General features: G+C 39.1%; 1 protein-coding gene across 1 annotated transcript in view; it reads right to left on the minus strand.

The window, feature by feature from the left end:
- Positions 1 to 25989, minus strand: part of TRHDE (thyrotropin releasing hormone degrading enzyme) — a 528098-nt gene that overhangs the window by 232152 nt on the left and 269957 nt on the right. The window contains exon 4 of the mRNA XM_004700783.2: positions 1174 to 1328. Within this exon, the coding sequence (XP_004700840.1) occupies positions 1174 to 1328 (155 nt within the window). The remainder of the gene's footprint in view (positions 1 to 1173; positions 1329 to 25989) is intronic.

Genomic DNA, 25989 nt, shown 5'->3' on the forward strand with positions numbered 1-25989 from the left:
TAACTTATGACAAAACTATAATAATTTATGAATTATGAAGGGTTCATGAGGGAGGGGGAGTAGAGAGGGAAGGGGAAAATGAGCAACTGATATTAAGGGCTAAAGTAGAAGGCAAATGTTTTGAGAATGATGAGGGCAACAAATGTACATATGTGCTTGAAACAATGGATGTATGTATGGATAGTGATAAGAATTGTACGAGCCCCCAATAAAATATTTTTTTAAAGGCTAATATCTAAGGAAAGGATTCAGAGAACCAGACTCATTTGCGAGTTCATTTATTAGTACTTAGCATATCATTTCTCACTGAAACCTTTTTCCACCTCACTCTTTACGTTTTGATAGATTTTTGAAGGTTTATGATAAATTAGAATCATACTGCTGCATGATGAAATGCCTAATATTTTGAGCTAAAGATTTTACACGGTTGTGGTAAGCAGGGCAATTCTTACTTTTTACTAGAAGGAGCATGTGTTTTTAGGTGGGTTTTTCCCTTCAATAAATTCAAGATTCCATAAGCCCTGCGAAGTCTCGGCAGTCCTTTCCCCTCATTGTGAGCAAGTGTACCAAATCAAAGTGCAATTAATTTTATCTTAGCTTCACTACAAAGTTGACTAATTTGCATATGAATTTCTAAACATGCCAAGACAAAAAATATCAATCATTTGAGAACAAAGAGTCTACGGCTGAGTTAGTGAAAGACTTCCTAAGTGTCTGTGTAGTGGGAAAAAGGGAATAGCAAATTGATTTCAGCAAAAGCAAATTTTGACACGTACACAAAACTCAGCTGCATCTTGCAGCAATGCAATAAATCATGGCTATCACTGCATTTACCATATACACACACCAATAATCACAGAGAATAAAGCAAAGTTGACAAGGAAGTGGTCCGATAAGGACTCTACACAGGATGCCGAGGGGCAGAGCCATCTCACGACTCAAGTAAACTGAATAAGAGTTGCTTTTTCAATATCATGTGTGTTTATTTTTGTTTGTGCTGCCATCCAGGGGAAAATGACATATCTTCTTGGAAGGATTAAGCAGTGCTCAGTGTAGAATTAAAACTTAATCAGAAGGATGATACTTTAGCTCCTAATCTACATATCTGAAATCATTCTACATTCTCAATCGTTTGCACGTTATACTTACACCTGATCTTTTTTTTTCTCATACCTGGTGACATATCTCATGAACAATGACCATGGTGACATCCAGCAAATAAGAAATAGATGACATACTGGGATCCAGTAGTATTCTTTGTTCCACAAAAATACTTAGTCCCCAGTTCTCCATAGCAGCATACGGATGCTTGGGCACAGCTAAAAGATCTAGAAATAGAATAAAACAGTTCCAAAGACTTTAATGAAAATACCACTTTCTAAACCTGTACCCTAAAATAAATCCAGAAAGCCTAATTAGAAGGGATTATTGCTCTATTTTGGTAACGCTTTTTTTAATTTCCTAAATTAGCCTACCTGCCATGTCTATATGACAGCAGAAATAGAGGCCATCGCTGCAAATGATGGTCAGACCCACTCATCACAGTTGATTTTAAAACCCAATGATATGGGTGGCTGGAAGTCCTGGCACTATTACGGATCTCGTAAGTGTCAGGAAGGTAGAGCAACCCAAGGCAAGAGAAGTCCACACAGTCAAATGCATTGGGTCTTCCAATGAAAATACGTTCACTTCAGTACTCTGCATCCTATGCTCGTACTTTCCCTTCCACAGTTCTCAGGGTAAACAAGCGTTCTACATCAGCCTTAAATGAGACTTGTCGTCTTCTGATTGCTTACATTGGTAACTCTTTCCGGGTTCTGTTTAAAGGAAACATTACACTTAAGGATAGCTTGTAGAGAGTAATATGGCAGTGGGCAGAGTGGCAAAAGGACACCTGGGGTAACCTAGACACTTTAGCTGTTGTCCTGCCCCGAAAACAAACTGGGTACATGATAGCAGTAAATCGTAAGTTCTCAAGACTGCAGACCCCTTACCTATTGCAATTGGCTTATTTGCCTTAATCATCCCTCTAACTCTCTCCAGCTTCAAAAGTCTTTGATTCGATGATTCTAAGATCTGCACTTAATTTTAAGGCACAGCAGTGTGATCAACTTTGGGTGAAGGTGGCACAGTAACTCATGCTTTGATGTGCTCCCTCTGCTCCAAACATGCAGAGGTATAAATAAAAAATTAAAAGAGAAAACCAAAAGCACCTCCGGACTCAAAGTCAAATCTCTCCATGGATCAAAATGGTACAGAAACACAAAATGGTGAGTGCCTGTGACGCCACAGGCCTGAGGGGTTCTGGCGACAGAAGCAGGCAGTGGTAGCTGGGCACTGGCTATGACAGACTTCACCAGAGCCAAGGGAACCTAAGCCAAGCTGATGGTTGGATGCCAGGGTTGAGGTAGGGCATACGTTCATGACAATAGGCTGAAAATAGCTGTACCCATGGCTTTCTGGGAATGCTGAAGAGTGACAGGATAGGGATTTGAACCCAGGCAGCCTGCCTCCAGCACTGGTACGTTTAATCACAATGCTATAGTTTTCTGGGTCTCTGGCTGAGAAGTTTCATCTCTTGATACATTTCTTGTAACTCTCTAAAACGCCAAGGAAAACTTTACAAGAATGCCCACTGTAGTACTCCTTGTAAGCATGAAAATGAGCAACTAAATGCCCAGGATAATAGACAAAGAAACTATGAAATCGCCATGTACAGGAACATTATACAACAATTGAAATGAATTATCCTACCACTATATTCTAGTCAGTACTCTACCTAGCAATAATTTAAAAACACTTAAATTATTTTTTGTTGTTTTTCATTGCAGTCGACTCAGATCCAATTCACAGTGATTCCATGTACAAGAGAACAAACCATCTCCTGGCTCCATGCCCCCTTCAGAATCGTTGGTCTGTCCCAGTTCAGTGCCGGGACCACAATGCATGCTGCTCATGGTGCTCATCTTCCATTTTTATCACACAGTACTCTTGCATGACCCAGAGCTTTTTGACTGACTGAATTTTGGATTCAGACAGTCAGGCCTTCTTCCTACCCTGTCTTAGTCTGTAAGCTCCATTATAAGCTGACTATAATGAATGACAATTTAAGATTTTAATTTAAGAACGTGCTTAAATGAGAACAAAACAGACAACAGAAAAACAGTGTAATGACTCTAGCTGCCACCCATATATGGCAAAAGGAGTTGTCATATGTCATTTGTTTTTAGGGACTACTGAACTATCTTTTTGGATCCAGCCTGTTATATAGTGGAGGCACTTATGTATGCTATAATTCTCCAAGAGCAGAGAGAAGGCGGGTTTTCAATACAAAGTGAGCAAATCTCAGGTTCCAAAATGGAATTTATATTGGTTCAAATGACATCAATAGAAGATTCCAAATACAAAGGCTAAATAGTTGAGGAATCCGGGATAAAGAAGAAGATACACATAGGAGATAAACCTAAGCTGGAAAAACTATGACTCATAGCACAGGCAGGTATGGTGAGGGGCAGGGAGGAACAGCTAAAAATGGTGGCAAAAAATCAGATAATTGTGATCAAAACATGTTGCCGGTGATTTATTGGTATCCAGATATATGAAAGCGCAGAAGTCAGGCCTGGGTAATGAAGTTACATATCAACCAGAGGACAGATTTTTCACAAGTGCAACTGGATTCCAGATGAAGTGGTTGATGAACAGAATAAAAGGTAGAGGGTTTCAGAACTAAGGGACAGCTAGTCAGAGGGTGTGTTAATCCAGGTAAGCTAGAGAAACAAATCCAGAGACACTCATATGTGTGTAAAAGAGAACTTTATCTCAAAGAGCAATTGTATATTAAGAAAACATCCCAACCCAGGTCAGATCAAGTCCATAAGTCCGATATTAGACCATGTGTCTGATACCAATCTCAGCGCTGGTATGTGTCTCCACGTGGCTCCTTCAGCTCCAGGACTCTGGCTGCATCAGTGTAGCTCCATGAGGCTTGTCAGCAGGAAGTCAAAGCAGAGAGTGTCTCTCTTCTCTAAGGAGGAATACAGGAGTTCCCAGAATCTTCAGGAGAAGGCCATGCCCACACAGAAGCCTCATTGGCTAGGGCCTGATAGGCTAGACTACACGCCTTTGCAAGTTGACAGGAGATTATGTAACTGCCACAGACCACCACTTGTCAACTTGGCACTTGTACACAACTCTTTAGCCATATATAATTTTCAAACAAACAAGAATAAATTCATATCTGTACCTAACAGGATAAAATTAAATGCATACAATTAAAAAATATGCCACCTCTTTTAAACACAGCATTCTACAAGTGAACCAAACAAAAATATGCTATACTCATGTGAACACCTACACCATAATTCTATGAACATATTCTCCCACCTATGAAAGTTTGTATGTCAAACACTTCATGTCTTTACCCCCCAAATTTTGGGTATCCAATTTTTATACTGCCCACTTACATCAACCCAGTGCTCTGAAGAGACAATCATATCCTTTGATGTGAAGAATCTTCATCCCAGTTGGAACCTTGTGAAGTCCACGTCCAGAAGCAAAGTCAGATCAGGACAGGCTGTCCATGAAGTCAACAGCAATATGCTCAAATTTTTTCTCTTCATCTGGTCAGGTTCTGGTCAAATCAATGTGGGCTTGGTAGCAGCTTGATGACCTCATTTGGAGGCATAACAGAGATAAATAGCTCACTAGAGCTCAGATACACAGACTCTCTGCTTCATCTCTCTATTGGCAAGACACGTGGATCTATGCTGATGGCAGCCAGAGCCTTGGAGCTGTAGGAGCCAAATGGCGACCCACACCAGTGCTAAGATGCTTCCACAGCCACTGGATCCACAAGACTTTCCACCCAATGGCCTGTGATCTTCCCGCACTCAGCATCATTGCATGTGCTGTGTGAGTCTAAAGAGGAATTTATGGACTAGTATTGGACATATGGGCAAATATCAGACTTATGGACTTGATCTGGACTGTGCTGGAATGTTTTCTTAATATACAATTACTCTTTATATAAAGCTTTTTCTTATAACATATGAGAGTCTATGAATTTGTTTCTATAGTCAACCCAGACTAATACAGAGAGGCTTTACAAAAGACAAGGAAAGCAATGTCTATGAATGGTGTGTGTGTGTGTGTGTGTGTGTGGAGTGGGGGGAATTCATTTAACAAAGCATTGAAAACATTGCTTGTTCTAACAACTATTGCAAGGCATTTTAACCATGCCTCTTCTCCAGACATTAAAAACTCAAGGAATCACCTGTGATAGTTTTATAATTTAAAAATGCCTATCCCTCTCAACAGTGCTTTAAAAAATTGGTACCAGAGGCTATTCAAAGACATTAGTAATAGAAGATCTTAATACCCCAGGGGGGTAGTCTGTAAGACTCTCTACCACAAAATAACAAGAAGATTTTGTACGGGACCCAAAAACTGATTTAAAAAAACAACAAACATAGATCCAGGAATGAGTTTTGGGTTCATATTAACTATTGGCTCCAACTTAAGAACAATTAATACTTACATCATGGCCCTGCTCAAATGAAGAGAACCCAGAAGTTATGGTAGCCATAGAAAAGTATGGTGAAGAAATTAGATGGTGCCTGGATGTCAGATGAAATAGCTTCTTCAAGGCTTGTTCCCACGGAAGCATCCATCTAAGTGAGCTGTCATTAAGTGTACATGGAAGACGCACACCAACATCAGTGACTGATGGATTTAAAATCATATAATCCGAAGTTAAAGGTGGGAATAGTATTAGAGCCTAAATTGTGAGAATCAGGTTTTCAGAAGGCTGTGGATGACAGTAGGAGCCCAAGACACATTTGTAGGGGTCCATGTAGGAAATAAGCCTCAGGTGATTTGCTTTTATCGATATTAGAGGGATGGATAAAAGATAAAAGAGAGAGGTTTTTGTTTGTTCATATTTTGGTTTAAGATGTGTTTTTTCAATGGAGGTAACCCTCTTGAATATTTGTCATTATGTTCACCTGTTTTTCAGTATATGAAGCCCAGGATTGATGAACTTATAGGGACAGCAAGCAGAATAAGGGTTTATGGGGGTATAGTGGTGATGGGGGCAGGGAGATAAGAGGGAGATGTCAAGGAATTTAAGAAAAAAAGGGATGCTTTGAAACTAATTGTGGTAGCAATTCTACAATATTGCTTGATGTAATTGAACTATGGAATGATATGATATCTGTATTAATGACCAATAAAATTGTTTATAAAAAAGAATATAAGTATATGAAAACTTTTAAAACAATGTTCATAGGAACTATATTTATAAATGCTTTGTACTGGAAACAACCCAAATATTCACTAACAGATGAATAAATAATAACAGAGTGATATTTCCATACAACTAAATACTGCACAACAATAAATGGAATTAACAATCAATATGTGCAAAAGTATAGATAAATCTAGACAGTTGCACTAAAATAAAAGAATGTATGCTGCATGATTCCATTTATATAAATCTAGATAATGAAAATTAATCTATAGTGATAAAGAGAAGTAAAAATAATGTGGTGGGAAGAAATTACAATGAAGAAGCAGAAATCTTTTGAAGATAATAGATTCATTTTCTTAGTTATGATATTTATATGACTTTATACAGTGTTAAAACATCAAATTCTACATTTTAAATATTGGAGATAGGTCATTATGCTTTAGTAGAGCTTTCAAAACAAAAAACATATGTCAGTAACAAATATTCCTTTGCTCTATTTTCAAAAAGAAAATGTTAATTCACAATATATAAAATTAATTTAACTTTAAAATGAATTTTAATGAGGATGCATCAATTAAAATGTGCAAGCACAATTTTTCAATGCCTTGAAAACAGAAAAAAAGTCAAACATTGGAATCTAATTTACTTGGAATTTACTAATTTGCTTAGAAATTCTAAGAAATTCTAAGAAAATCCTGGATTATTACATATAATATACTACCAAAAACTTATATATCAGAAGCTGATAGGAAATGCTTATTTTAGACTAATGTAATGGTTAGTTTTGTATGTCAATTTAATTCGTCTATAGCACCTGAGTCAACCAATAATCTTATTTTGTGCAAAAGTATTTTGTAGCTGTGGTTACTACAATAACCCATTGGCTTTATATCATTTTAGATTCCCACACTTATCTGGCCTGTCACCTTGTTTCAGAAAAAAAAAATACTCAGCACTCCCTTGACTATTAAAAACTTTTGTACTATAGCCCATAACCAAGATAAAGTGTAAGATCTGCTTTCGCACCTCCCTTGGATCATTCCAGTGTCCCCCATGGAGTGATGTTGCCTGATTGGGAAATACTGCTTTAAGAAAGGGAGATGAGCCCTGAAAAGGTGGACAGGCCTTGTTCCATAAAGTAAAACGCCTGTAGAGTAAAGCTGAGGATTCCAAGAGAAGAAGAAACCCAGTCTCAAAACTGCAGCACCGATTTCTGCTTGAGATTACAGTCTGCTAACCGACCCTGCAAACTTGGGCCTTGCCAGTGCCTACAGATGTGTAAGCCACATCCTTTAAATACACAGCATAAACCAGGGTACATGTTTAAAAAGTACTGTTGTAATATCAGATAAGGAGTACATAAGAATATAAAAATATGAAACTGTTGTTTCTCCACCTATTCTCCATCTAGGTCTATACATTTCTGAAGATGGTGCTTCTCTCTTTCTAAACCTCCCCATTAGGGTTGTGTTCTCTTTGTTTGTTTGTTTTTAATTTCTATACCATTTTAATATTTTTAAAATTTACATTCCATAAAATTGTATTAAATTAATTTTATAATTTTCAAACTGGAAAGATATTTACTTTTTTTTCAAAGCCAGTTTATTCGGGGCTAATAGAGATATATCATTCCATACTTCAATCACATCAAACAGGATTTCACACTTTGATTTACACAATTTGTAAAAATTGTAGTTTTAGCATCTTCAGGGGACTCAAATCATGTTCTTTTTAAGTGTTCTTGGAGTTTTAGGACATTCTAAAGAGTGAAAAGGAGTCTAAAGAAGCAAGAGCCATAGAGTGGATGGATATTTTCAAGAGGGTGCTCTAGAGACGCAAAATCATTGGCACTTGTAGGTGTATGTATATAAAGTCATTAGTCATACTACTGAGTCCATTCCAACTCACAGAAACACTATAGAACAAGATAGAACGCCTTTGGGGATTTTTGAGATTATAACTCCTTATGGGGGTAAGAAAGCCTCATCTTTCTTCCTCTAGCTGGTGGTTTTAAACTGCTGACCTTGGACTTAGCAGTTCAGTATTGATACAGATTTATATCAAGAAATGGCTCACATAATTGTAAAAGTGAGCAAGTCAAGTCTGGCTCAAGTATGTGTGTCAGATACAAGCTGAAGACTTCTCTTGACTCTTTTAACGAGATAGGCTGATGAAAAGGAAGCTGGGAAACGAAGTAGGAAGAGCACAGATTGATGGATGCCAGACTGATGAATCAGAGATAGGCTGAATGGATTCAAGGTCATCAGTCTGCTGATGACTCCTGGGATTGGAAGACAATATGATAGGAGGTTGACATACCAGTTTCAGGATCCAAATCCAGCAATAGACATGAGCTAGTTTCCACACACTGTCAATTTATAGTAAGAGTTGACCAAACTCTGAATGGAAACTCCCTTAATTGCATCAAGATTGTGATCAAATTAAGGGGGTCTTTTCTCCAGAAACTGCTTTGATGCTTCACAGACGATCTAATCATGGAGTTGGTCACACTGTGTTAGATAGTATCATAAGAGAATTCGGACAAACTTAAGTTAACACAAACCTATCACAGTCTACCCCTTTGTCAGCTTAGTATTTGTAACATCTCCTTAAACAATACATCAGAGGTTTTCGCAACCCCTTTGGGGGTCTAATGACCCTTTCACAGGGGTCTCTGAATTCATAACAGTAGCAAATTATAGTCATGAAGTAGCAATGAAAATAATGTTATGGTTGGAGGGTCACCACAACATGATGAACTGTATTAAAGGGTCGTGGCATTAGGAAGGTTGAGAACCACTGTTATATATAGTCTCCAAACAAAGACAGTAATAAAGTCATACTTACAGCTAACATGATATAACTAATATGCACACAACCAAAAATACACTCACCCCATTTATATTTTATAACTAAACAAAACAAAAATATTTAATACACACATACAAAGAAGAAATTCCTAACAATTAAATCCTTATTTCTGTAGCTGGTCACATGGCTGTAGGTGGTATTTAGAACTATCTTCCACTACGCATTCTTTATTTCCTTAACTCTTGGCTAGTAAATTTCTTTACTCTCAGCTGATCATGGTTGCTTGCCTGGTGGGGTGACCAGAACCTAATGTCAGAATCAGGTTGCTACAGTCTACTCTTGACTTTAATCTCAGGACAGAATAACATTAATGAGACAATCTAAGGAATATCCTGGTTCCACACATAATCTGCTCTACCTCCATTATGCAATACCAACCCAATTGTCCTTTGTCAATCAGGATCAATCATACCACTTAGTACAGTAACACCCTCCTGTATGAGGTATCCAAAATGGGCAGGAGGTATTCATAACTCCCAGTTCAATAGAATAAATGCTTTATCTCCAGTGGGAGTATTCCTCCCTAAGACTTCCAGACCAGAAGAGCATATTGCTACAGGAAAAGGAAGCACAAATATTATGAGTAGGTCATTGGAAGTAATAGTGAGTAATGTCACTCACGTTTACACTTTTGGTTCCTGGACCCCATAGATCCTGGCTATTGGAGAAAAAGAACCATATACTGGGTGCTAATTTAGCACATATACAGCCTCCTGGAGTACATTACCCCAACCCAGCAACAACTCACCACCTAGCTGGCACCGTAATTGTGTCTTTAGAAATCTAGCCCATCCTCCTATTAACTCAACTGCTTCAGGACAAAGTGGAACATGGGGAGACCAGTGGATTCTATCATCATGGGCCCATTGCCACACTTATTGGCTGTGAAGTGGTCTGTGTAAGATTCTCATGGATAAGGCATTCTGTAAGTTTATGAGTGGTAGTATTGACAGAAATATTGAGTGCAGGCAAAGCAAAGCTAAATCCAGAGTAAGTATCTATTTCAGTTAGAACAAAATACTGTCATTTCTATGAAGGAAGAACTGTAATCAACCTGTCACTAGGTTTCAAGTTGATCTCCCCAAGGAATGGGCCCATATCTTGCGCTCAGTGTTGGTCTATGTTGTCAGCAGATCAGACACTCGGCAGTGGCGGTAGCCAAATCAGTCTTGGTGAGTGGAAGTCTGTGTTGCTGAGCCCACACTTAACCTCCATCCTTTCCACCATGGATAGTTTGTCACTTTGGGCAATGACAGGAATTGTTGAGGAGAGAGAATGACTGATTGCTACAGAACATGCCATCCTATCCACTTGATTGTTAACATCTTCCTCTGCGTAGGTAGTTAACCCTCTGTTGAGCATTCGCATGAGACATTCAGAGAGGCCTGTTCACATACTTCTTCCCCACAACATCCTTGTCACCAATTTTCCAATCATGCTCCTTTCAAGTGCCTGACTCCCCAGCTAAATCATTTGTCATCACCACGAATCAATATAAAGTTGCGCGTTTGCTCATGTTTCCTTCTAAGCAACTTCCAAGATGTGCTGCTCAATATTCTGTGCACTAGGAGGAATTCCCTTCACCAGCTCCTTCAGGAAGGTCCCAGAAAGAGGCTGTAGAGTGTTGCTGCTGTCTACTTTTGAAGGATACATACATGCCATGCAGAACCATCAGTAAATCAAGCATGCATTTTCTGTTCCTCAGTCAACTGATCATAAGGAACTCATGAAATCATAAGTTAAGGCTAGGGAGAAAGATAGTATGCTGACAGGAGTGGAGACCATAGGATTTAGCCTACTTCTTCATACAGCCTGTTTGTACCTTCAGATCCTGCTCTAGCCTGGTCTTGTATATATCACTTCCATTTATTGACGGAGTGCTGCTGTGCACGCCCAACGTCATTATTCTGGACCAGGCAACACTCAGGTCAGGTTGAAAAGCTCCGGCGGCTTGGTGATTGTTGGTGTATGTGGAGGTGTTGACTCTCTACTGAGGCCCAGTAGCAGGTTAAAGGCTGTTTTTCTGCAGAGGATAGCAGAGCTTTCCTGGAATAGTCCAGGGTAGGGGTTTTCTCTGTTATTCACCAATAAGGGGATGCGTCTGTCAAAGACTCCAACTGCTTCTCTACCACTGATACCTCCAGCATTATACGTTTGAATTATACTGTTAGAGAAGAATGTTGAAAGTAACAAGAACTTCTAAAAGCACAAACAAATCTGTCTTGGAAGAGGTACAGCCAGACTGCTACTTAGAAACAAGACTTCATCTCACATTCTTTGGGCATGTTCTCAGGTGAGATCGTCCTTAGAAGAGGATAGTATGCTTAGTCTCATCCGTGGGCGCAGTTGTGAGGATGCGGCAGGACTGGGCTGGGTTTTGTGATGTTGTACATAGGTCACTGTGAGTCCTGACCAACTTGATGGCACCTAACAACAATAGGTTAAAAATGCTAAGGTTTTTCAACAATTCTTCTTCTTAGCCATGCTAGCACCCCTTTCTCTCACTGGTTCTCATTATCTCAACCATGTGGTCCATTGACCTCCGCCGTGTTCTGGGAACCAGTGTACCCAGTGGTCTGCCTCACAGTCTCAGTACTGCTCCTGTGTACTACATAAAGGTCTCAGTGCTGCTCCTGTGTTCTGTCTCATGGTCTGGGTGGCAGGGCCTCTGTTGCCTCCATTACCTCTATCACTTTAGGCAAGAATCTTGGACAAGCTCCCTAGGTGGCTTTTCTTTCTAAATGGGGTCTGGATTCTCTCTCTTTCTACTCATTTATATACCCAATGGAATTGCAAAGCCAATCAATCCCTTTTAGTGTTTCAGACACCCTTTTGCATGGTTCCAACCAATCATTTGGTAGGAGTTACAAGGGCATGGATAGAAGAGCCATATCAAGTAAATTCACTTCACCACACAGTTATTAACATACTTTGTTTGAAATAAATGCACGTTTGTATGAACTAGAAACCCAGTTGCCAAACCTTTCTGACTTACCCTTGCATTGCAAGAGAGTTACATTGTGGGAATTATAGTCAATGTCACAAAATATGTAAGAGGTGAATGGAAAACCAGTTTCTTTGTAAATTTGTATCCAAATTATAAGAAAAACAAATAAATTTAAATAGATGTATGTTAAAAATAGAAAAGAATACAAAGAGTATGTGGTATTGTCAGGAACAATTGCTAATTCCATATGGTTGAAGCATGAGGCTGCAATTCCTGATCTTCACATGCTGAGTTTGAACAACATACTAGAGATGTCTAGTCTAGTAAGCAAGAAGGTTGGTGGTGCTGTGGGATAAGAATTGAGGTGCTAACTACCCAGGCAGCCATTCGACACACTAGCTAATCCAAAAGGGAAAGATGAAGCTACCTTCTCTATAGTGATTTCCCAGCTTAGAAAACCAAAGGGACAGCTCTACTCTGTCACATAAGGTCACCATGAGTCAGTATCAACTCAATAGCTGTAGGCTTTAGTCTACTAAGAGACTGACTGCAGAAGTCCAACATACTGAGGAAATTTGGGATGGGGAAGTACATCAAAGATGTCGTCAGCAGGTAAGTGGTAGGAGACTGTGAAAAGTACTTACTAGAAGAGGACTCAACCTCACTGCCATTGAGGGAGTGCTGGCGCAGAGCAACCCTGTAGGACAGGGTAGAGCTGGTTCTGTAAGTCCCTGAGACTGTTGTTACTCTTTATAGGAGGACATGTCTATATCTGAGGAGAATAAAGACTTAAGAGAGATACGAGTGGAAAATGGGTACAAAGTACAAAAAGGATACTGAGATTGTGCTGACAGCACATCAGTCAAGAATGGTGAGCCATCCAGAAGGAGAGGTGAGGTGACAGTGTCGGTGAATAGCTTAGGTAAATTTATAAAATACATATAATATAAACTTAAGCAGCTAAATTTTATTAATACTTTTAGAGGATGCTAATTTTTCAATAGCATCCTCCCAACTTCATTATTAATAGAATTTGAAATGAGTTATAAAATATTTTAACACATAACACAAAGGCTAATCATATACATTGGTATCATCATGTCAAGGAAAGACAATACTGTGTTGGAGCAGTCAATAATTACAGAATGACCGTTGACAGAATAGGCAGTTGTAAGAACAGAAAAAGGGAATATTGCATTGTTCAAGATCCAGAAATGGTTATATAGTCGCATTATATTTATTTAATCTTCAGGCTGAATAAATAATCAAAGAAGATGGACTTTGTGAAGAAGAATGGGTGAACAGGATTGGAAGAAGGTTTACTGACAATCAGAAGAGGACACAATCTTGCTTTCTGAAAGAGAGGGGGGCTTGAAGCAAAAATCTTGCGGATTGAGGTTAAGGATTAGAACCTAATTTTAAGAAAGCAAAAATCCTCACAAAAAGAAAGCATCATGGTAAACAGGGCAACAATGAAGTTGTCAAGGTTTCACCTCGCTTGGAACCACAATCAATGCTCATGGAAACAGCAGTGAAGAGTTCAAATGATGTATTGCGTTGGGTAAATCTACTGCACAAAACCTCTTTAAAGTATTGAAAAGCAAGTATGTTATTTTGACAATTAAGATGTGCTTGACTCAAAGCCGGGGTACAGAAGGAGTGATTGGGGTCCTTAGGAGCAACTTTACTTTGGGGGCCTCCTACAGCTCTTATAACATTCCATACATTATTGTATAAAGCATATTTGTACATATGCTGCCATCATCATTTCCAAAACATTTTCTACTTGAGCCCTTTTTATAAGTTCCTATTTTCCCCTCTCTCCCGCACCCTCCCACCCTCATGAATCGTGGAACAATTTGATATTGTTACTATTATTTTGTATCTTAGTCTATTGTCTCCCTTGACCTACATCTCTGTTATTCGTTTCCTTTGGAGGGAGCCTATATATCCAACCTTGTGATGTGTCCCCCCTTCCCCATCCCCGACCATCCCCCTACCATGATATCGCTACTGTTCCTGAGGGGTTTATCTGTCATGAAAACCATGTGTTTAGAGCTCTTATCTGTACCTATGTATGTTCTCCGGTCTAGCCAGATTTGTAAGGTAGGAAGCATTCAGGAACTAGAGGGAATGAAGTATGTTTGGTCAGTGCTATACTGAACCTTGGCTGAATCATCCCTTCCTTATAACCATTCTGTGGGGGGATATCCAATTGTCTACAGGTGGGCTTTATGTCTCCACTCCAACCCCCCCTTGTTCACATCGATATAGTTGTTTGTTTTGGATCTTTTGACACTTGATACCTGATCCAGTCGACACCTCATGATCACACAGACTGGTGTACTTGTCCATGGGGGCTTATTTGCTTCCCTGCTAGATGGCTGCTTGTTTAACTTCAAGCCTTTAGGACCCCAGATGCTGTACCTTTTAATAGCCAAGCACCACCCACTCTCTTCGCCACATTTGCTTATGCACCCATTTTGTCTTCGGTGATCGTGTTGGAAAGGTGAGTATCAAAGAGCGCCAGGTTATTAGATCATAATGTTCTTGTGTTAAGGGAGGCCTTGAGTAGAGGCCCAAAGACCATCTGCTATCTTAAAACATAAAATATAAATATATTTTCATTGGGCCCTTTCCCCTATAAATAGCTTTTGCTTCCTATTTCTTTCTTCTATTTACTTTCACCTTCCTCCTATCCCACTATCTTGTTCACTCTCCATTCAGGTCTCCATAATTCCTTTAGGATACATTAAACCCCACCAGGCTTTATAGCCCCTCCTCACCATCTATTTTAGATCTCTTGTTTCCCTTATTCCTGAGTTTATAGGCTTCCCACTCTCCCTCCCTTTCCCTTCATCTTCCATGTCTCCCCTGGAATAGCCAGTCCCTTTGTTCTCTCCTCGGGATTGTCTGTCCTGCCTATCTTATATAGATAAACATAGGGTGAAAGAAAAAGAAACAAAAACAAGAAAATAAATAGGTAGTTCCAGGTTTGTGTGCTGACCCTTATGTAAGTTTTCTGATCAAGTCTGGTGAGGTGCCAAGCACTGTTCCCCACATCAGAAGTCCGGATACCTCAGGGACTTGGTTACTTTGTTCCCCTTGCTACATTCTTTATGGGTTTCACCCCACTGTGCAAGGCGCAGACCAGGCACACTTTCTGCACGGTGTAGATTGCTCATCTAAGTAGAATTGGCTTTCCAAGGCCCTGGATGTGAGGGTAGAAATAAGGCCAGATCCGCTCTTCTAAGCCCTCAGTTTTCTACAACCCAAACCATGGTATTTTCAATTGCCTCATATTCATGTGAAGGCCAAAGAAGAATCAATACATTTGAATTATTGGGCGGGTGAAAATTATTGAAAGTATCATGGACTGCCAAGATAACAAACATTTGTCTCAGAAGAAGTAAGGCCCGAATGCATCTCAGAGGCAAGGATGGTGAGACTTCATCTCACGTACTTTGGACATGTTATTAAGAAGGAATAGTCCCTGGAAAAGGACATTATTCTTGGTAAAGTGGTGGTGGCAGTGAAAAAGAGGAAGACCTTTGACAAGACGGATTGCCACAGTGGCTGCAATAATGGGTTCAAAAATAAAAATCATTGGGAGGATGGTGCCGGCCCGGGTAGTCTGTCATTCTTTTGTATATTAGAACCGGCTCATTTCACCTGACAATAACGGCAGAGGAGGTCTGCCCCACAACCGAGAATCCAAGAATCTGTTATTTGAAAGGTCTGATAAAGCCGCAGTCATTTTTAAGATTTGGGGTAGCTTCCTACACTATTAATTTGACAGATACACATCTGCATGCAGTAGAAAAGTATGAAAAATGAGCATCCTTAAGTTTTGAATTTGGAGTTCTTGGCAAAACGGATTCCCAAATTCATGTGCACTTTAGACGGAAGTTATCTCAAAAAGAAATTATTTATGTAAATGCAGCAAGTAGAAATAAAGGAACCAATGCTAGGTTCTATCTTAAAACTATGTAGTATTAATTTCAAATAAAATATTTGTTGATGTCAAAATAACAAAATTACTAACAGCCGGTGGCTTTTTTTATCACTTCACATTACAGTATAAAGTATTATCTAATATTAACTGGCATCTAGGCACTGGATAGATTTTCAGAGTGCTAGTAGTATAAACAGAGATACTGGAATTCACTGTGAATTTAGAGGTTTCTAGGGAAATCTCTGAGGGTATTTGGGGTAATGAAGGCAGAGACACAGGAAATAGAAAGGAAATAGAATTTTTAAAGTACAATTATAAAAAATAAAACGTGGTAACTTTGTGTTACTTTAAGAAATTCTAACCTTATCATACAGCCAATTTTCCTTTAAAGGAATGGAATAAATCTTCTCAATTAGTCCTTGACATGCATATGACTGAAAAACGTTTTTCTTTCTATAATCCAAGCCTATAAATTTACCATTCGATATAGTATCAAGTCACTCAATGTAGTGAAGAAAAATGAACGTCATGTCCCATTCAGTCTGAACTATGTATCAGTTGGGAGGTATTGATCAAAATATGAACGATGTTTTTCATTACTGAAGGTACCTGATACTTTGTTATAAATATCTTCTTGAGAATATAAAGAATCCACCTTTTTTACTTTTTTTTCACAGAACAGTTTCTAAGGGCTTTTATTCAATGATTTTTTCCCCTCAAAACCCATTACTAGTGCTCCAAATATTCCCCAGTTCAATTTACATTAGATCAAGAAATGAAAAACAGAAAGAACTAATAATGAGCCAGAGATTGAACTGAACCCTTTACCTCTCCAATCTCCAGTATCTAATGTGCATCACTAAGTTACACTTCTAAAGCATATTATATAAAAAGGAAAACATTTTATATGCCTAATGGGAAAATACAGAGAACATTTTTTGTACCTATCATAAAAATGTGGCTTCCTAATGGAATTGACATGATGGAAATTTGCCAGCAGCCATTTTCCTAGCACCGCGGTTAATAGACCATGAGTGTGCCACAGCTCAAAGCAACACGTGACTGATCACTGTACATCTGTGGCAGAGAGACTACTAAGAACAAAATAGTATTGGCTAGCTCACTTGAAATAGTTAAAGTTTATTGTGTCAACCTGGCCAATAAACACATGTGGAGTTAATTGAAGGGCGGAGGGGTAAATGGTTCAGTGAGCTTTGCCTTTCTAGTTCTGGAGTCTCTTGCTTTGTGATGGTCAGACCAGGGTGCAGTTGCCTTAGCAGTTCCCTGCTTCAGCTGGCAAGGCTTACTTCCTGCAAAACATCCTAGAGGAGATGCCACATGGACCTACCCCGGTGCAGCCCTTGGTGCTGGAGAAGCCATGTGGAGAACCCTGCCAGCACTGAGATGCTAACAAGTTCACTGATTTGGCTTTCCTCTTGCAGTCGGCATCATAGTGTGTGTTTTGTGAGATGGAGGAGGACTTTGTGGATTGGTGTCGGACATATGGGCTAATGTTGGACTTGTGGGCTTGGGAAAAACTGGCTTGGGATGTTTTCTTGATGTGCACTTACCCTTTATATAAAACTCTCTCTTATACATATAAGTATCTGTGGATTTGTTTCTCTAATGTACCTAGACTAACATCACTATTTGTTTATTTTTCCTTGCTATCCTAATATATTATGCAAATTTTCTACTTGTATACCTGAAGTCTGCTCAAATAGTTATTAAAATGGGAATCAGTATTCTAATATAAACAACATGTGAACTGCTGCAGTAAAATGCTTAGGTCCAAGAACAGTAGAACGTCTGCTCATGTTTGACTATAGCAGTTGGTATGGCCAGGCCATACATGGGGGATGGCACCCATATAGCTTAGAGACCCTTACAGCCTGGGAAGGGAACATTTAAAAATATTTGCCACGTTTTACCTCAAGGAGATTTATTGTAATTATTGGGAGCTCTTAGAATTAAACAACCCATCATTCAATCAGATCATTATATCAGATATTATAACAACCCATACTCCAATTAGATCAAGAATAGTTATACAACTGCTGCCACCATCATTTTCAAAACATTTTTATTTCTTCTTGAACTCTTTGATATCCTCTTCTTTTTTTAAAAAATCATTTTATTGGGGCTCATACAATTCATCACAATACATAGATCAATTGTGTAATGCACACCTATACATTTGTGGCCCTCATCATTCCCAAAGTTCGCTTTCCTCTTGGGTTCCCGGAATCAGCTCATTTCCCCCTCCCCCATGAACCCTTAATAATTTATAAATTATTATTATATCTTATCTTACATTGCCCGGAGTCTCCCTTCACCCACCCCTCTGCTGCCCATCCCCCAGAGAGGAGGTTATATGTAGACCCCGTGATCAATTTCCCCTTTCTACTCCCCGCTTCCCTCCTGGTATCGCCACTGTCACCCCTGGTCCTGAGAGGTTCATCTGTCCTAGATTCCCTGCGTTTCTAGTTCCCATCTGTACCGCTGTGCATCCTCTAGTCTAACCAGGTTTTCAAGGCAGAATTGGGGTCATGGTAGTTGGAGGGAGAAAGCGTTTAAGAACTAGAGGAAGGTTGTGGTTTCATTATTGCTATACTGAACCCTAAGTGATTCCTCTCCTCCCCACTACCCCTCTGCAAGGTATGTCCAGTTGTCTACATATGGGCATTGGATCCCCATCACACGTCACCCTCATTGACGATGATATAATATCAGCTCTTCTTTACCCCCCTCTCCCCTACCCTGGCCCGGAATCCTAACTATTTTATTATTATTATCATAATTATTATTATTATCTTGCCATATCTTACACCATCCAATGCAGCCATTTCACCAATAACACTTCTGTTATTCCTTCCCCTTAAGTGGGGTTATAAGGTCATCACTGTATCAGTTCCCCTGTCCCTGCCTCCCACCATCTTCTGGTATCCTCAGGGAATCCTTACTCCCATTACTATTTCTGAAGTGTTTAGCTAACTTGGATTTAATGTATCAAACAATTTTAGTTATGCAAATGAACATATGCAGGTGTAACATGATTAAGGAGGTAACACTAAGACCATAAGAGTAAGGGGAGGAAATATTGGATAGTTATGTGTTTCATCAATGCTATACTGCCCCCTACAGATTTTTGTGTGTCCACATCTCTTGGTCTCACATAATCTACCCTCTTGCCTTGAATAGATTCCAATTCATAATGACCCTATATGGCAGAGCAGAACTGCTCCATAGAGTTCTATGCATAGGTTTTAATTGCACTGAATTTCGACAATCAATAAGGCAAACCATAGAAGAATTGATGCATTGAATTGTGGTGCTGGAGAAGAATATTAAAGTACCATGGACTGTTAAAAGGACAAACCAATCTGTATTAGAAATGGTAAGGCCAAAATATTCCTTAGAGACAAACATTTTAAAACTGCATCTTACATAGTTTGGACACATCTTATGGTAGAGACCAGTCCCTGGAGAAGGACATCAGGACTGGTAAAAGGGAGGGTGGGGAAAAAGAGGAAGGCCCTCAAGGAGAGGGCTTGACACAGTGGCTGCATCAAGGAGCTCAGGAATAGGAACACTTGTTAAAATGCCTGGACCGGGCAGTGTTCCTGTTGTTCATAGGGTCCTTATGAGTCAGAGCTTACTGGAGGGCATCGAACAATAACAACGTAGGTTCCAAGGCTGTAATCCACATGCCCACTCTACACCCACCCCAGGCTAGAACTTTACGGAAGCTGACTGTGGTATTTTCTTCCGTCAGAGCAACTGGTCAATTCACACCAGACCTTTCAGTTAACAGCCTAACACTTCAACCATTGTACCACCAGGGTTTCTTCAGGAAATAATATATTAATTTCCATTAAGTTTCACAATATGTACCTATAAGTACACAAATAATAAATTTTACATATTACGTACTGTATATTATATATATATATAAATGTTATATAGTATATATATAACACTTATATAAATCATTCCCAGATCATAAGGATGTTTGCATATGGGTGTGGGTGTAAACCATTGTTTCTGAATTGATTCCAACTCAGAGATCTAAAGGATACAGGAGAACTGTCCTCACAGGGTTTCAGTGCCGTAAATCTACGGAAGCTGACGGCACATCCCTCTCTCCAAGAGCAGCCACTAAGTATAGCTCGTAAGTTTTAGATTCCAACCTTTCTGCTGACAGTTGTACTTTAAACCACTATGCCAGATGGGCTTCCATATAAATAAACCAAAAATCAGTGTGTATACACAGAGACACACAGAGGCATATATCCACTAAAGTTCGCTGAATGTAAGTATATAAAATTCTATGAATCCATGATTCTAATTCACACTGGGTATGGACTACTATGTATCTCTGTATGAGTGTGTGTGTGTGTGTGTGTGTGTGTTTTGTTGTGTGCCCTCAAGTCAATGCCAACCGATAGAGATCCTGTGGGGCTTGCTTTCTTAGGCTGTAATCTTTCTAGGATCAGAGCATCAAGCCGCTGCTGCCGTGGAGACACTGGGTGAGTTCAAGCCACCAACCATTTGGCTAGCTGGTAGGGGCTTTGTCATTGTGTCGCTGGGGTTCTCTTCTGTGCAACTTAAAACAGATCTAGGCATCAAAGACGGGCTTTTAATACAAGAGATCCATTTTGATAACAGCAGCTAATAATATTCTTCAAAAATAATTTCCAAGGTCTCCATGGTAGCTGTACAAATAATTAGAAGTTTTGCTTTTAACACTTCTAAAAACTCAGCGTGTTCGGTTCCCGACCTCCTGAACACTACCACTCCTGAATTCCCATCAATTGTTGAGCACTCAGTGTGTCCTCATATATTAATGTAATTGCTGAACCTAACACTCCCATTTGTCACTCAAAACAAATAAATTATTAAAAAAATTAATGATGTGGCATGCAATTCAGAAGTAAAGAGTTTAGAAGTATTTCAGAAAAGTGTTTGAATCTATACAGGATAATACAAAAACTATATGAAATAGCCCAAAGCTGAAAATTGACCTTTGCAAAAGTATTTCTCAAAATTTCAAAATAATTTATGCATAAAATATTTTAATGTTATTATAAAACACTTGAAAGCTATAAAGATTTTGAGTCATAGCACAGATGTGTTGTGGTTATCATCATATCACAAACATACACCATTTGTTATATTGCTTTTATTAAGGAAAATAATTCTCAAAGTAGTTACAATAAACTATTACAGTGATTAATTGGAAAATATTGGCATTTGGCAATTCTGTGAATGGTATAAGGCATTAAATTTCTAAATATGAGATCACCATTAACTTTCAGATCCTAATATCCTCCTTTCCCCTATTCTTAACTTCATTCTTTCTTAAAGAGCTCTTCAAAGTGAAGTGTGAAAAAAGTGTATCCACGAGATCAGTCGAAGTGCTCAGCATTGGGAATACCAGGTATATGAATAGAAATGGCAAGAGGAAAGTTAGAAGGCAAACAAATAAAATTGGAAGAATATGTGTAACTTTATATGCTATGATTCAAGTTTTGGAAAACATAGAAAAATATGTGTTTAAGAGATAACTGAAGATAAATAAGCAGCCAACTAGCTCAGAAGTAACAAAGCCCACATGGAAGAAGCACACCAGCATGTGTGACCATGAACTGTTGAAGCGATCAGGTATCATGCATCAAAGAACAAAAAATCATATCATTGTAAAGGTGGGTGAGTGGAGAGTGGAGACTCCAAGTCCATTGGCAGTCAAGTGAACACCCCCTTACTGAAGGGTTGTGGGGAGGAGACGAGCCAATCAGGGTGCAGGGTAGCAATGATGAAACATATAACTTTCCTCTAGTTCTTAAATGCTTCCTCCCCTCCACTATCATGATCCCAATTCTACCTTACAAATCTGGCTAGACCAGAGGATGTACATTGGTACAGATAACAACTGGAAACACAGGGAATCCAGGATAGATGACTCCTTCAGGACCAGTGGTGAGAGGGGTGATGCTTGGAGGGTGAAGGGAATGTGGGGTAGAAAGGGGGAACCGATTACAAGAATCTACGTATAGCCTCCTCCCTGAGGGATGGACAGCAGAAAAGAGGGCGGAGGGAGACGTCAGACAGTGTAACTTATGACAAAACTACAATAATTTATGAATTATGAATGGTAGAGGAGGGAGGGGGGAGGGAGAGGGAAAATGAGCAACAGATATTAAGGGCTAAAGTAGAAGGCGAATGTTTTGAGAATGATGAGGGCAACAAATGTACATATGTGCTTGACACAATGGATGGATGGATGGATTGTGATAAGAATTGTAATAGCCCCCAATAAAATATTTTTTTTAAAAAAAGAGAGATAACTGATTTCTTTAGTCATGACCGTCACCTGGGAAGTTTTTAAAAAGTAGAATCTCCCACTGAGCTTCAGACCTACAGAATTTGAATCTGCATTTTAACAATATACTCAACAGATTCACATGTACATTTAAGCTTGAGAAGCCAACCTTCCGAGAGTGGGGTGTTTTTCACAACTTTTGTAAGGCCATCCACTAAGGTGTGAGAGCAACGCAGAAGTTCTATCTATATAGAACTTCTATTTCCATGGATTTCTGCTTAATGCAAAAAGAAGTAGACTAATCTTTTCTATCATTCAACAGATGAACTGATACCCTTCCTTGGTTTGGATATCAAAGAACTCGAAGAGAGAAGAGGCACTCCATACTGCAGAAACGGCAAGGGCCACCTCCAGGCTCCTCCAGCTTTACGTGAGGGGAGAAGGGTCAAATTCCACATTTGGCCAAATATGATCCACAGCCATCCTCCAGTATTCTTTACCTGATTACTACACTACTGCCCCTCCCACCATACTCTACATCTTGGCTTGGTTTAATAATTATTGTAATACCCACACAAAACTAGCAAATAATACTCACAGTTATGGGGCTTATCCGGAAAGTTAACAGGTTAAAAGTCAGAATTAAAAATGCTAAAGATACAGTTCATTTGGCCAGTATTTCTTTTTAGCCATGCAGTAAAAATCTCTCTCTCTACTTCTTGACTTTAGTCTTTGGCTCAGTGGCCTCTGAACCAGTTGGGTTCGTGTATCAAAGCTCCATTAGTGCTGATAAATTTCTAAAGACCACCATTCTGTCTCATGCTGCCGCCACCACCGCCACCACCAAATCTCAATGTCAAGATGACGATCGAGATCACATATTTCACTTTGTTTGCGGCTCTTCTTTCTTAATGGTCATGGAATTCTCCATTCCTGCTTCTGAGATTCCCACTGGAATGGGCAAAATTCTCTAAAAATAGAGTCCTATAGGCCCTATTTGCATTCTCCTACCCAATCATTTGGTGGGGATTAATAATACCATGGAGAGAAGATCCATAACAAGATGCCATATCTTGGCAGCACTGCCCTTCTCATTAGTTCAGACTGAAGGAATTAGGACATGTGGAGGCTATGAATGTCCAATAATGGGTTTACGAGTTATATTATCTAACAAGATAATTAGCATGTATCCTAGCCACTCCTTTGTCAGTTTATGTTGTGTACTGGCTTGCATGTTGCTATAAAAATTCAAGCTATATCACAGGTGTATCAAATACAAGCAGTCACCCACAGTGGAAAATTTTCAATGGAGCTTTCAGATTAAAACATACTTGAAAGTTAAGACATGGCAATCTGTTTCTGGGTGGAAAAAAGGCCAGTGAAAACCTTATAGATTGCAGTTTTACATTGTGTGATACAGTGGCAGGGGATACGCACCTCAGGCTGGAAAGGGTTAAAAATACACCTCGGGAAGGGCTGCTTCTTAAAGGTACAGTCAACTTGAATTACATGAATGGAGTAAAGCTTTGAAGCCCTTCATTTGCTAATGTAACATGATTCAAATGAGAACAAGTGGGACATCCATTAAAAATCAGAAACTGAAATGTACAAAGTATGGATAAAGGAAAATTGGAAGTTGTAAAACATGATGGATTGTTCACTAATCCACGGCATTGGTGAGCTGAAATGAACTAGTCTTGGACAGTTGACCCAGCCCATCATATGGTCTAATAGCCCAAGAATGACAAATTGATGAAGAACAGAGTCACATCCAACATCAAAAAGAACATTGCAAGATCTAACCTGCAATAAATATCCATACACCTAAAAGGAAGGTCAGCTGATATGACTATTACTCATATTTACCTACCAGTCACTATGCCAAAAATGAAGAAATTGAAGATTTTCATCAACGCTGCCTTCTAAAACTGATTAAACTGGTGATTGTAATGCAATATTTGGAAACTAAGAATTAATGGTTGTAAAATATGGCTTTAGTGATAGAAGTAATGCAGAGATTGCACGATAGATTTTTTACAAGAATAATAATTTCTTCATTATAAATACCATTTTCAATAGCATAAAGAACAACGGTACACATGGATCCCTCCAGAGTGAATACCAGCATGCCTTGCTTTACTGCACTTCACTTTACAAACTCATGGTGATATCCATGGGAGCCATTTTTCTTGGAACATGTGAACACTTTGTGATTGTGTAACATTTATTTTAATTCTTAAAATATTTTAAACTCCTTCACAATGCTACTGCATTAACAGACTACCAAACTGAAAATCAGACACACAGTCCGTGAGTTGGTTCCAACTCATAGCAAAGCTATAGGACAGAGTAGAACTGCCCTGTGGGTTTTTGAGACGACGAATCTTCACAGGATCCTCCTCTTTCTCCCTGAAAGCAGATGGTTGTTTCAAATTGTTGACCTTGTGGTTTTCAGTCCAGTACAGAACTCATTACATGACCAAGCTTGCAACAGTACTTAATGTAAACATAATTTTTATACGGACTAAGAAATCAAAAATTGTATGGCTTACTATATTTGAATATCTATGAGGGGGTACCCCCTCAAAAAAAAACAGAATTTTTGTTTTCAAAGCTATGTATTTTAATTTTTTACAAAACAACCTCATCACCTTCAAAGTACACTTACACTTAATATATTTGATAAATCTGTGATTTCATTCTTGGAAACATTTTTCAAACTCATCTGTTTGGATGGCTGACAGCAAATCCCTCATTTTTTTCCTTCACTTCTATGTTGTCAAATTGCTGTCCTTTCTGTACCTCTTCATTTGTGGAAACAAAAAGAAGTCATACGAAGCGCGGTCAGGTGAGTAAAGTCCATGGGGCCAGAGAGGCATGCTGTTTTTTGCCCAAAACTGGCACACTGAGAAGGCTGCAAGAGCAGGTGCATTGTCGTGGTGGCAAAACCAGTCCACCGTCGCTAAATAAAAGCTTGATTAACAGTCTAACCTGGTGGAATGAGCTTCAAATGCACTAATGCTCTCACACCAGCAGAGTTTTTTACAGTTTGTTTTTTTGGGGGAGGGGGCTACTCCCTCATATGTTCTTGTGGTGGTCTATACCCAAATATGTAATATCTCTGAGGCATCACTATCTATAGAATTCAGATCAGCATCAAGATCATGAGTCAGAACAAAGCAGGAGCCAAATACGGAAGAGACCAACAGCTGCTCATTTGTAAGCTCAAAATGAAGCTAGTAAATTAAAACACGGCCACAAAGGTCACAGTAGACCTTGAGAATACCGTCCCTGAAGTCAGAGATCATTTCAAGAACAGATTTGACACAGTGTGTACTAATTACAGAAAACAACAGGAGTTGTGGAATGACAGCTCGAAGCGCACATGAAGAAAGCAAAGATTGAAAATCAGGAAAGAAAGAACAGACCAAAATGGAGTCACAAATACCTGGAAAACTGTACCAACCATAGAGTATACAAAGCAAAGAGATTACTGCTGTTAGGTGCCATCGAGTAGGTTGTAATCTTGTCTTTCTTTCCTGTCTTTTTTATTACCTTTTGCTTTTTAAAAAAATCATTTTATTAGGGGCTCATACAACTCTTATCACAATCCATACATACATCAATTGTGTAAAGCACATTTGTAC

The sequence above is a fragment of the Echinops telfairi genome, unplaced genomic scaffold, assembly GCF_000313985.2.
Source record: "Echinops telfairi isolate 266 unplaced genomic scaffold, ASM31398v2 ScPeMD7_2;HRSCAF=8, whole genome shotgun sequence".
In the NCBI taxonomy this organism is placed as follows: Eukaryota; Metazoa; Chordata; class Mammalia; order Afrosoricida; family Tenrecidae; genus Echinops; species Echinops telfairi.